We start from the raw sequence: 11,773 nt of genomic DNA, 5'->3' as shown, positions 1-11,773 counted from the left end.
CCCCGCCCCACAGCACCTCACGCACTGACCCCCCTCATTCCCTGCCCCACATCCCCGCCCCACAGCACCTCACGCACTGACCCCCCTCATTCCCTGCCCCACATCCCCGCCCCACAGCACCTCACGCACTGACCCCCCTCATTCCCTGCCCCACATCCCCGCCCCACAGCACCTCACGCACTGACCCCCCTCATTCCCTGCCCCACATCCCCGCCCCACAGCACCTCACGCACTGACCCCCCTCATTCCCTGCCCCACATCCCCGCCCCACAGCACCTCACGCACTGACCCCCCTCATTCCCTGCCCCACATCCCCGCCCCACAGCACCTCACGCACTGACCCCCCTCATTCCCTGCCCCACATCCCCGCCCCACAGCACCTCATGCACTGACCCCCCTCATTCCCTGCCCCACATCCCCGCCCCACAGCACCCCATGCACTGACCCCCCTCATTCCCTGCCCCACATCCCCGCCCCACAGCACCTCACGCACTGACCCCTCTCATTCCCTGCCCCACATCCCCGCCCCACAGCACCTCACGCACTGACCCCCCTCATTCCCTGCCCCACATCCCCGCCCCACAGCACCTCACGCACTGACCCCTCTCATTCCCTGCCCCACATCCCCGCCCCACAGCACCTCACGCACTGACCCCCCTCATTCCCTGCCCCACATCCCCGCCCCACAGCACCTCACGCACTGACCCCCCTCATTCCCTGCCCCACACGCCTGCCCCACAGCACCTCATGCACTGACCCCCCTCATTCCCTGCCCCACATCCCCGCCCCACATCCCCGCCCCACAGCACCTCATGCACTGACCCCCCTCATTCCCTGCCCCACACGCCTGCCCCACGGCTCCCCCCCCCGGCCCCGGCCCCGGCATCGCAGCCCCCCGCACCCGCGCCGGGCCCGGCCCACGTCCCCGCCCCGCGGCCCCGCCCCACCTGCCGGCAATGGGGCGCCGCCGCCGCCGCCGCCGCCGCCGCCTCCTCCGGGGCTGCCGCCGCCGCCGCCGCCGCCGGCCGCCATGTTCCCGCGCCGCCGGCGCCGCGCGGTGACAGCGCCGCCGGCGCGTGACCTCAGCGCGCACGGCGGGGCGGGGCCTCCGCGGCGGGGGCGGGGCCTCGGTGGGGTGGGCGGGGCCTCGGTGGGGTGGGCGGGGCTCCGCGCCCTGTGTCTCCTCCCCCCCCGCCCCCGTGTGCTCGGCGCGGAGCGGTCGTTTTGGGGTGGAAAGCGCAGCTTTGGGGGCTGCGGGGGGGGGGGGGAAGAGCCAGGCCGCGGGGGAGGTGGTCACTGGCTGCGGGCCCTCGTGCGAGATGGCTGCGGGCCCTCGTGCGAGCTGGGACCTCGTGTGAGGTGGCCACGGGCCCTCGTGTGAGCCGGGCCCTCGTGCGAGATGGCTGCGGGCCCTCGTGCGAGCCGGGCCCTCGTGCGAGATGGCTGCGGGCCCTCGTGCGAGCCAGGCCCTCGTGTGAGCCAGGCACTCGTGCGAGATGGCTGCGGGCCCTCGTGCAAGCCAGGCCCTCGTGCAAGCCAAGACCTCGTACAAGATGGCTGCGGGCCCTCGTGCGAGCCAGGCCTCCATGTGAGATGGCTGCGGGCCCTCGTGCAAGCTGGCGAAGCAGCCGGTCTCCACGTGGAGCAGACCACAGAGCCGTGGGCAGTAGCCGGCTTTCCCACCCCCAATTTCCCGCTTTCGGCCCGTTTTCCCACCCGCCGGCGCTCAGCTCTGCGCCCTCACGGCCTCGGCAGGAGCTGGAGGCGGCTCTCCCGGCCTTCCTCGCCTCCCCGTCGATTAGAGGTGATGACATGGAGCGGGGGGGGGGGGCCATGCAGCTCGGGCTGGCTTTTGGGGTCGGAAAAGCGGGGTTAGGGCGATCCACAAGCTGACACGGGTGCGTTCGCGTGACTCACGGCGGCTTCGGTCATCGCCGGAGGCAGCGTTTGGTGCTCCCCGCGCCGGCACGGGGCAGGAAAGGGGTATTCCTCACATCAGTGTTTCCGGCAGGCCAGACTGGAAGAAAAACTGGGCTTAAAAACATAATAATGGGGACAAAACCACCGCACCGGGCTGGCGTTGCAGAACACCGAGACGGTCTGGCCGGGGGAAAGCAGCTGGATTCACGTTGGAAATTAAAAACAGGCTTTTAACGAGCAGGTTGCTCAAAAACTGAATAAACAAGAAAAAATGTGCCCCTTTCCCGGCCGCCTTGATGGAAAATGTTTTAACTCGGCAAAAGTCGTTGGACTTAAAACCAGCAGCAAACGGGGGAAGTGTTTCTGGCAGCGTTATGTGTGAGCTCAGATTCAATTATGTTTTTTCTTTCTTTTGGGGCTTTCAAAGCTCTGTTTCCTTAACGCGGATTGGGAATCGCTTATTCCAAATCGAAGGAGACACGAGGAAAATCGACTCTGGGCGTACGAAACCCGTCCTGCCGCTCCCCGGCGCCAGGATACGGGCTGTAAAGCTATTTCTGCGCTTCCTTGAGAGCCGCTATTACTTTATGGAGCCATTACGTTTAATGGCACTTAATCATTAAACGAGGAGGCTCCTTCCCCCTCGTCTGCCGCAGCAACGTGGAGTTTGGCCTTTCCCCGTGGCTTTTTTTTGTTTTCTTCCCCTGTTTATCTCCCTTTCTGGTGGCCGGTGCAGAAATCGCCGGTTGTGGCCGGGGCGGAGGGGAACCGGGAGGCGTTTGGCGCCGGCGCGGTGGTGTTTCCATTCCCGGCAGCTTCGACTCATCCGTGCCACCTGCTGGAAGCGCTTTCTAGGGACCCGGCGCGCAAAATGTCCTTCCTCGCCGCCTCCCCTCCCTCTGCCCCGTCGTCCCCGGAGAAAAAACCTCCGCGAAACCCGTATTTATTCCCCCGACTCACCGCGGTGATGCCCGGGGCCGACGTAGCTCATGGAGGGGCCGAAGGCGGCGTGGGGCCGGCGCGCCATGTCGTTCGTGATGCTGCCGGGGGACGGAGGGGAAACGCGAGGGAAACGCGAGGGAAAAGGTTGGCGGAAAATGGAGGGAATGTGAGGGAGGGAAAATGGAGGGAAAGTGTGAGGGAAAGGAGGGACTGTGGAGGGAAAATGGAGGGAAGGTGTGACAGGAAAATGGAGGGAAAGTATGAGCTAAGGAGAGAGAATGGAGAAAAAAGTATGACAGGAAAATAGAGGGAAGGTATAAAATAAGGAAGGAAAATGGAAGGAAAATGTGACAGGAAAATGGAGGGAAAAGTGTGAGAGAAAATGGAGGAAAGGTGTGAGGTAAGGAGGGAAAATGGAGGGAAGGTGTGACAGGAAAATGGAGGGAAGAATGAATGAGGGAGAAAGTGTGAGAGAAATGAATTAGGAGAAAGTATGAGAGAAAAGAGGGAAAATGGAGGGAAGAATGTGAGGGAAAGGAGGGAAAATGGAGGGAAAGTGTGACAGGAAAATGGAAGAGTGAGGGGAAATGGAGGGAAGGTATGAGGTAACACAGCAAAACGGAGAGAAGAGTGTGACAGGAAAACAGGAGGTATGAGGGAAAAGAGGGAAAATGGGAAGAATGTGAGGGAAAGGAGGGAAAATGGAGGGAAGGTATGAGGTAAGGAGGGAAAATGGAGGAAAGAGTGTGAGGGAAAGGAGGGAAAATGGAGGGAAGGTGTGTCAGGAAAATGGAAGGAAGGTATGAGGTAAGGAGGGAAAATGGAGGGAAAATGGGATACAAAAGTGGAGGGAAAAGTGTGACAGGAAAATGGAGGGAAGAGTGTGAGGGGAAAGGGAAAATGAGAAAAATGTGAGAGAAAGGAGGGAAAATGGAGGGAAGAGTGTGACAGGAAACTGGAAGGAAAGTGTGAGGGAAAGGAGAGAGAATGGAGGGAAAGTGTGTCAGGAAAATGGAAGAAAGGTAGGAGGAAAAGGAGGGAAAATGGAGGGAAGAGTGAGGGAAAGGAGAGAAAATGGAGGGAAGGTGTGTCAGGAAAAGGGAGGAAAAGTATGAGGAAAAGGAATATGGGAGGAAAATGGGAAAAGTGTGACAGGAAAATGGAGAGAAAATGGAAAGAAAGTGTGAGGGAAAGGAGGGACAATGGAGGGGAAATGGAGGGAAAAGTGTGACAGGAAAATGGAGGGAAAGTGTGACAGGAAAATGGAAGAGTGTGAGAGGAAATGGAGGGAAAATGGAGGGAAAAGTGTGACAGGAAAATGGAGGGAAAGTGTGACAGGAAAGTGGAGAGAAAGTATGAGGTAAGGAGGGAAAACGGAGGGAAAAGTGTGAGAGGAAAAGGGGACGGAGGGAAAAGTGTTACAGGGAAATGGAGGGAAATGTGTGGGAGGCAAAGGAGGGAAAATGAAGGGGAAGGAGGGAAAATGTTGCAGAGAAGCAGAGAGAATGAAGGGACAAGTGTGTCAGGAAAAGGGAGGGAAAAGTGTGAGGGAAAAGGGAGGGAAAAATGTGAGGGAAAAGGGAGGGAAAAGTGTGAGGGAAAAGGGAGGGAAAAGTGTGAGGGAAAAGTGTGGCAGGGAAATGGAAGAGAGAGAAGGAAAAGGGAGAGAATGTGGGGTGGGAAGATGGAGGGAAAATGGAAGGAAAAGTGTTGCAGAGAAACGGAGAATGGAGGGAAAACTGTCAGGAAAAGAGAAGGAAGGTATGAGGGAAAAGAAAGGAAATGGAGGGAAGAGTGTGAGGGAAAAGGGAGGGAAAAGCGTGACAGGAAAAAGGAGGGAAGATGTGAGGGAAAGGAGGGAAAATGTGAAGGAAAGGAGGGAAAATGGAGGGGAACGTGTGACAGGAAAACAGAGGGAAAGAAGGAAAAAGTGTGGTGGGAAAAGGGAGGGAAAAGTGCTCCAGGAAAATGAAAGGAAAGCGTAAGGGAAAGGAGGGGAAATGGAGGGAAACGCGTGGCAGGGAAACGGGGGGAACCGCGGGGTCGACCTGTCCGCGCGAAGGTGGGAAAGCCGGAGCATCTGCGGCGTTCAACATCCGGAACGACGGCAGGAGCAGGGTCGGGAACACGAGGGAAAGCCGGCGGGGAACAGGGACTGACCCTCCGGGGCCACCTCAAAAGTGATTTTTAGGCACTTTACAGGCAAACATCTCCCCGCGCCATGTGTTTCCTGCCCTGTCGCTGCCCAGAGGAAATGCAGTGGATTTCCTCGGACACCGTTGGAGAGCCCTCCGCTCCGGGCTCCTTCCCATCGGATGGGACCTGGAGCTGGACCCCGGGCATGTGCTGGTGGCCTCATCGGCCGTGCTGCTCAGATCCTGCTCAAAAACCTCATCCAATTTCTACCTTTTTTCTGAAAACTGCCTGCCGTCCGGCAGGAGCAGGGTCCGTCTCCGGGACGGATCCGCGCGTCGCTGACGGAGCAGCCGCGCCGTTCGCTAGATGTCAGAACCCTGCGCCGGCACCCGGGCGTCTCCGCCGCCCCTTTGCTGGGCTTCAGCCCATTTTCCGACCTGCCGTCAGAAAAGGAGCATTTCCAGCCGCAGGAAAAGTCCCCAAACGCGGCGCAGGGGGGAGCGGCTCCTTCCCGCGGAGCCTCTCGTCCCCCCGGACGCGAGCCCAGGTGGACCCGGGCACAGGTACGTGTGCACACACGTGTGACAACACCCGTGACGCTGCCCACGTGTGTGCGTGTCGCACGCGTGATGCACGACGCAAGGTGTGCACGCACGCACACGCTTACACACGTGATGCCCCACATGTGCGCGCTTCACGCGTGGTGCTGCTGCCGTGTGCGCACACGCGACGCACGACGCAAGCTGTGCACACGCGGCCCCCCCCATGGGTGTACACATGCACACGCTTACAACACACACAGTGCCCTACACGTGCACGCTTCATGCGTGATGCTGCTGCCGTGCACGCACACGCAACGCGTGCACACAGGTGCGCATGTACATGCACGTGTGCACACAGATGTCCGTGTGCACACACACATGCGCACAGATGTGCATGTACACACACGTGCACACAGACGCACGTGTACACACAGATACACACGTGCACACAGGTGTGCATGTACACACACATGCGTGTGCACACAGATGCGCGTGTACACACATACGTAGTACGTACACATGTACACACAGACAGACAGACAGACAGACAGACAGACACACACGCACGCACGCACGCACGCACGCACGCACGCACGCACGCACACACAAACGGTGGGCCCCACCTCCCCCCCGTTTCCCGTTGCCCCTTTAACGGCCGGAGGGGGCGTGGCTCCTCCCCGGCCCCGCCCCCTGGCGCGCGCGCGGCCCCGCCCCGCCCCGCCCCGCCGCCGCCGCCGCTCGGCCCGGCCCGGCCCGGCCCCGCCGCTCCCGCCGCTGCCGCCCGCCCCGCTCGCGCCGCGCCCCGGGGGCGATGCCGATGCCGCAGCCGCAGCCGCGGGGCCGCGGGCGGGGCTAGCGCCGGGGATCGGCCCGCTGCGGGCCGGAGGCCATGAGGGGCCGCGGGGCAGGTGAGCGACCGGCTCGGCGGGCACCGCGCCCGGGGGGGGCTGATCCGGGTGGCGGGGGGCAGCAGGTGAGGGGGGGCCTGAGGACTGGGGGGGCCGATCCAGGCGGGGGGAGCCGTGGGGATGTGGGGGGCAGGTCGAGGGGTCCCGGGGGGCTCCATCGGGGGGGGGAGCCTTAGGGTAGCGGGGGCAGGTTGGGGGGGTCGATCCAGGTGTGGGGGAGCCGTAGGATGGAGGGGGGCAGGTTGGGGGGATCCGGGGGGGCTGATCCAGGTGTGGGGGAGCCGTAGGATGGAGGGGGGCAGGTTGGGGGGATCCGGGGGGGCTGATCCAGGTGTGGGGCAGCCTTAGGGGCCCGGGGGGCAGGTCGGGGGGTTTGGGGGGGCTGATCCAGGTGTGGGGGGGCCCCAGGAGGCTGGGGGGCAGGTTGGGGGGGGTCAATCCAGGTGTGGGGGGAGCTTTAGGGATGGGGGGGGCAGGATGGGGAGGCTGATGCAGGTGTGGGGCAGCCTTAGGAAAACAGGGGCCAGGTTTGGGGGGGGGTCGATCCAGGTGTGGGGCAGCCTTAGGGGGGCCCGGGGGGCAGGCTGGGGGGTTTGGGGGGGTCAATCCAGGTGTGGGGGGGCCCCAGGCGGCTGGGGGGCAGGTTGGGGGGGTCCAGCGGGGTCAATCCAGGTGTGGGGGGACATTAGGAACATGGGGGGCAGGGTGGGGGGGTCAGGCCAGGTGTGGGGCAGCCTTAGGGGCCCAGGGGGCAGGCTGGGGGGTTTGGGGGGGCTGAGCCAGGTGTGGGGGGGCCCCAGGAGGCTGGGGGGCAGGTTGGGGGGGGTCAGGCCAGGTGTGGGGCAGCCTTAGGGGCCCGGAGGGCAGGTCGGGGGGGCCCGGGGGGGGGGTCAACCCCTGTATGGGGGAGCAGCAGGTAAGTGGGACCTTTCGGGGGGGGCCGGGACACTTCGGGGGCGACGCCGGCGCCGGAAAAGCTCCGCGGGGGGGGGCGGGGACCGCGGGGGGGGCACCGGGGGCCGCAGGGGGGGGGCCGCGCCGGGTGCCCCCGGGTGCCCTTGAGCCGGGCGCGGCGGGGGGGGGGGGGGGGGGGGCCGTCGCGGCCGCGGGGTTATTTTTAGCGCCGGGTGCCCTTTCCTCGCCCCCCCCCCGCCCCCCCCCGCGGCTCCCTCCTCCCTTTGCCCTCTGATTCATCAGACCCGGAGCGGCTCCGGCTCTGGCTCCGGCGGCTCCGGCACGGGCGGCTCCGGGGGCCGCCGACCCTCGGGGATCAGGTCAGCGCCGGGCGCGGGGCGGGGGGGGGCCGCGGGGGGGGCACCGCCGGTCCCGGCACAGCCGCGGCGGCACCGGAGGCGCCGGGTTTTCCGGGGAAACCGCCCGTTTCCCCGCTCCCGTCTCCGGAGCGGCCGCCGGGAACGCCGAGGCCGAGCTCGGCCTCCGAGCCGCGGAGGTCACCGGGGCCGGCGTCGCCTCGGCCTGCTCCGGGCCGGAGCGCGGCTCGGGAAGCCGCCGGGATTCGGATCCCTCCGGCTCCGGGGTCGTCCCGGGGCCCCGAGCGGAGCCGCCGAACCGAACCGGTCCCCGGTCCCCGGTCCCGGGGGCAGAGCCGGGACGCCGGCTCCGCGTCCGCCTTTTCCTCGGAGAACCGTCCGCTGCCGGCGCCGTGCCGGGGCGGCCGCCGCGGGGGTCACGCGCCGGTGGCCCGAATTAGCCGTGTCCGCGCGGCGCCCTCTGCCCGGAATGCCGCCGGCTCCGGCGCCGCTCGCGGCTTGGGTTACAGCGCCGGGGCCCCCCCGGCCCCCTCCCGCCGGCCGGGAACGCCGCGGATCCCGCCGGGGCCTGGCCGCTTCCTGCTTCCCGCTGCCGCGACCCGGATCTGCTCGGCGGGGGGCCGGGAGCCGGGGTGACGCCGGAGCGACGCCGGAGCGACGCCGGAGCGATGCCGGCGCGGCCGCTTCCCAAAGAAGGGAAGGGCCCCGTCACCCTCCCTGGCCGCCGGCCAGCTCCGCGTGCCGCCGCCTCCCTCGGCAAACGCCGCCGCTCCGTGCCGCTCCGTGCCGCTCCGTGCCGCTCCGTGCCGCTCCGTGCTGCTCCGTGCCGCTCCGTGCCGCTCCGTGCCGCGCCGGCGTCCGCCTCCCTTTCCCGGGCGCCGCTTTCGCATCCGGGCGGGAAACCCCCGGTGGGAAACGGCGGTTAATCCGGCAAAACGCCCCGGAACGGCGCCGCGCGCCCGGATCCGCGTGGATGTGTGTGCGTGTGCCGGCGGCTCCGAGCCGGTGCCGGTGCGAGGGCAGCGCGAACGTCGGGCCGGGAAAACCCGCGGAGCCGGCGCTGCCGAGTGCCCGGCGCTTCCCGCCTCCGGGCTCCGGGCTCCGGGCTCGCCATGCCGGTGCCGGTGCCGGTGCCGACGCCGTGTGCCGCCCGCAGGGTAGCCGCCATGGCGGGCGCCTCGGTGAAGGTGGCCGTGCGGGTCCGGCCCTTCAGCTCCCGCGAGAGCAGCCGCGACGCCAAGTGCGTCATCCAGATGCAGGGCAGGACCACCTGTGAGTGCCCCGGGAAGCGCCCCGGGAAGCGGGAAGCGCCCTGGGAAGCGCGTCGGGAAGCGGGAAGCGCCTCGGGAAGCGCCCCGGGAAGCGGGAAGTGGGAAGCACCTCAGGAAGCGGGAAGCACCCTGGGAAGCGCGTCGGGAAGCGCCCTGGGAAGTGGGAAGCATGCCAGGAAGTGGGAAGCGCCCTGGGAAGTGGAAAGCGCCCCAGGAAGCACCCCGGGAAGCGCACTGGGAAGCGGGAAGCACCCTGGGAAGTGGGAAGCATGCCGGGAAGCGTGCCAGGAAGCAGGAAGCACCCTGGGAAGTGGGAAGCATGCCAGGAAGTGCCCCAGGAAGCGGGAAGCGTGCCGAGAAGCGCCCCGGGAAGCGGGAAGTGCCCTGGGTAGCTCACTGGGAAGCAGGAAGCGTGCCAGGAAGCGGGAAGCACCCCGGGAAGCGGGAAGCGCCTTGGGAAGCACCCCGGGAAGCGTGCTGGGAAGTGGGAAGCGCCCCGGGAAGCAGGAAGCACCCCGGGAAGTGGGAAGCATGCCGGGAAGCACCCCAGGAAGCGGGAAGCGCCTCGGGAAGCGCCTTGGGAAGCGTGCCAGGAAGGGGGAAGCGCCCCGGGCAGCGCGGCGGTGCCCGTAACGGTGCCCCACGGCGCCCCGCGCCTCCGAGCGCCGCAGCTATGAGAGCTATGCGAGGAATGAGCCGCCGCTCCGGGGCCTCCGGCGGGATCCCGGCAGCCATGCAGGGGCCGTGGGGGGCTCTGGCACGGCCCCCCCCCGGCACGGTGCCCCCCGCCCGCAGGCATCACCAACCCCAGGCTGCCCAAGGACGGCGCCAAGAACTTCACCTTCGACTACTCGTACTGGTCGCACACGTCGGTGAGTCGCGGGGCGGCGGGGGGCGGCGGGGGGGTGTCGGCGCCCCCCCCTCACCGCCGCGCCCCCCCCCCCCGCAGGAGGAGGACCCCCGCTTCGCCTCGCAGCGGCAGGTGTACCGCGACATCGGGGCGGAGATGCTGCTGCACGCCTTCGAGGGCTACAACGTCTGCATCTTCGCCTACGGCCAGACCGGCGCCGGCAAGTCCTACACCATGATGGGCCGCCAGGAGCCCGGGCAGCAGGGCATCATCCCCCAGGTGCGGGGGGGCGGGCGGGGGGGGGCCGCGGGGGGCTGCGCGGTGCCGTGGGGGGCTGCTCGGTGCCGCGGGGGGCTGCTCGGTGCCGCGTGGGGCTGCTTGGTGCCGTGGGGGGCTGCGTGACGTCGCGTGGGGCTGCTTGGTGCCGTGGGGGGCTGCGTGACGCTGTGGGGGGCTGCTTGGTGCCGTGGGCGGCTGCGTGACGCCGTGGGGGGCCCCTCAGTGCTGCGTGGGGCTGCTTGGTGCCGCGTGGGGCTGCGTGACGCCGTGGGGGGCTGCTTGGTGCCGTGGGGGGCTGCTCGGTGCCGCGGGGGGCTGCTCGGTGCCGCGTGGGGCTGCTTGGTGCCGTGGGGGGCTGCGTGACGTCGCGTGGGGCTGCTTGGTGCCGTGGGGGGCTGCGTGACGCTGTGGGGGGCTGCGTGGTGCCGTGGGGGGCTGCTTGGTGCCGTGGGCGGCTGCGTGACGCCGTGGGGGGCCCCTCAGTGCTGCGTGGGGCTGCTTGGTGCCGCGTGGGGCTGCGTGACGCCGTGGGGGGCTGCTTGGTGCCGTGGGGGGCTGCGCGGCGCCGTGGGGGGCCGCTCGGTGCCGCGTGGGGCTGCTTGGTGCCGTGGGGGGCTGCGTGATGCCGCGGGGGGCTGCTCGGTGCCGTGGGGGGCTGCGCGGCGCCGTGGGGGCCCCTCGGTGCCGCATGGGGCTGCGTGACGCTGTGGGGGCTGCTCGGTGCCGTGGGGGGCTGCGTGACGCCGTGGGGGGCTGCGCGGTGCTATGGGGGGCCCCTCGGTGCCGTGGGGGCTGCTCGGAGCCGTGGGGGGCTGTGCGGTGCTATGGGGGGCCCCTCGGTGCCGTGGGGGCTGCTCAGAGCCGTGGGCTGCGCAACGCTATGGGGGGCCCCTCGGTGCCGTGGGGCTGCCCAGCCCCCCAGCTCAGCGCCGCCCCCCCCCCCCCCCCCCGCAGCTCTGCGCCGACCTCTTCGCCCGCGTCCGCCAGAACGGCTGCCCCGACCTCGCCTACTCCGTGGAGGTGAGGCCACGCGCTGCTCCAGCCCCACGGCGCGGCGCTCCCGGCCCCACGGTGCTGCCTTCCCGGCCCCACGGCGCTCCCGGCCCCATGGTGTTCCCAGCCCCACAGTGCTCCTGGCCCCACAGCGTGGCATTCCCAGCCCCGTGGCACAGCACTCACAGCCCCACAGCACTCATGGCCCCATGGTGCTCCCGGCCCCATGGCACGGCGCTCCTGGCCCCACAGCGCAGCACTCGCAGCCTGTGGCACTCCCAGCCCCATGGTGCTCCCGGCCCCACGGCGCTCGCAGTCCCACAGTGCTCCTGGCCCCATGGCCCTCAGGGCGCAGCCCCACGGCGCTCCCAGCCCCACAGCGCTCCCAGCTCCCAGCCCCACAGCACTCCCAGCCCCATGGCGTGGTGCTCCCGGCCCCACGGCGCTCCCAGCCCCACGGCACAGCACTCCCAGCCCCCAGCGCTGCCAGCTCCCAGCCCCACGGTGCGGCACTCCCAGCCCCCCGGCGCTCCTGGCTCCCAGACCCACAGTGCTCCCAGCCCTGCCAGTTCCTGCCCCCACGGTGCTCCCAGCCCCACAGCGCAGCACTCCCGGCCCCACAGCACTCCCAGCTCCCAGCCCCCGGCACTCCCGTCCCCCT

The 11,773-nt window shown here is 67.9% G+C and overlaps 1 protein-coding gene across 1 annotated transcript; it reads left to right on the top strand.

Annotated features, from left to right (window-relative positions):
• Positions 1-6,240: 6,240 nt before the first annotated feature.
• Positions 6,241-11,229, top strand: LOC135324524 (kinesin-like protein KIF1C; the record flags this gene model as incomplete). Its single annotated transcript, XM_064501077.1, has 5 exons — positions 6,241-6,448; positions 8,876-8,991; positions 9,786-9,862; positions 9,940-10,119; positions 11,074-11,229. Coding segments are annotated over exons 2-5 (519 nt in total), but the record flags the coding sequence as incomplete, so codon positions are not given.
• Positions 11,230-11,773: the final 544 nt, after the last annotated feature.

This window comes from Dromaius novaehollandiae, chromosome 32 (genome assembly GCF_036370855.1).
Source record: "Dromaius novaehollandiae isolate bDroNov1 chromosome 32, bDroNov1.hap1, whole genome shotgun sequence".
Taxonomy (NCBI): Eukaryota; Metazoa; Chordata; class Aves; order Casuariiformes; family Dromaiidae; genus Dromaius; species Dromaius novaehollandiae.
Note: the sequence above shows the minus strand (reverse complement) of the source record. Positions and strands in the feature narration are given on the sequence as shown.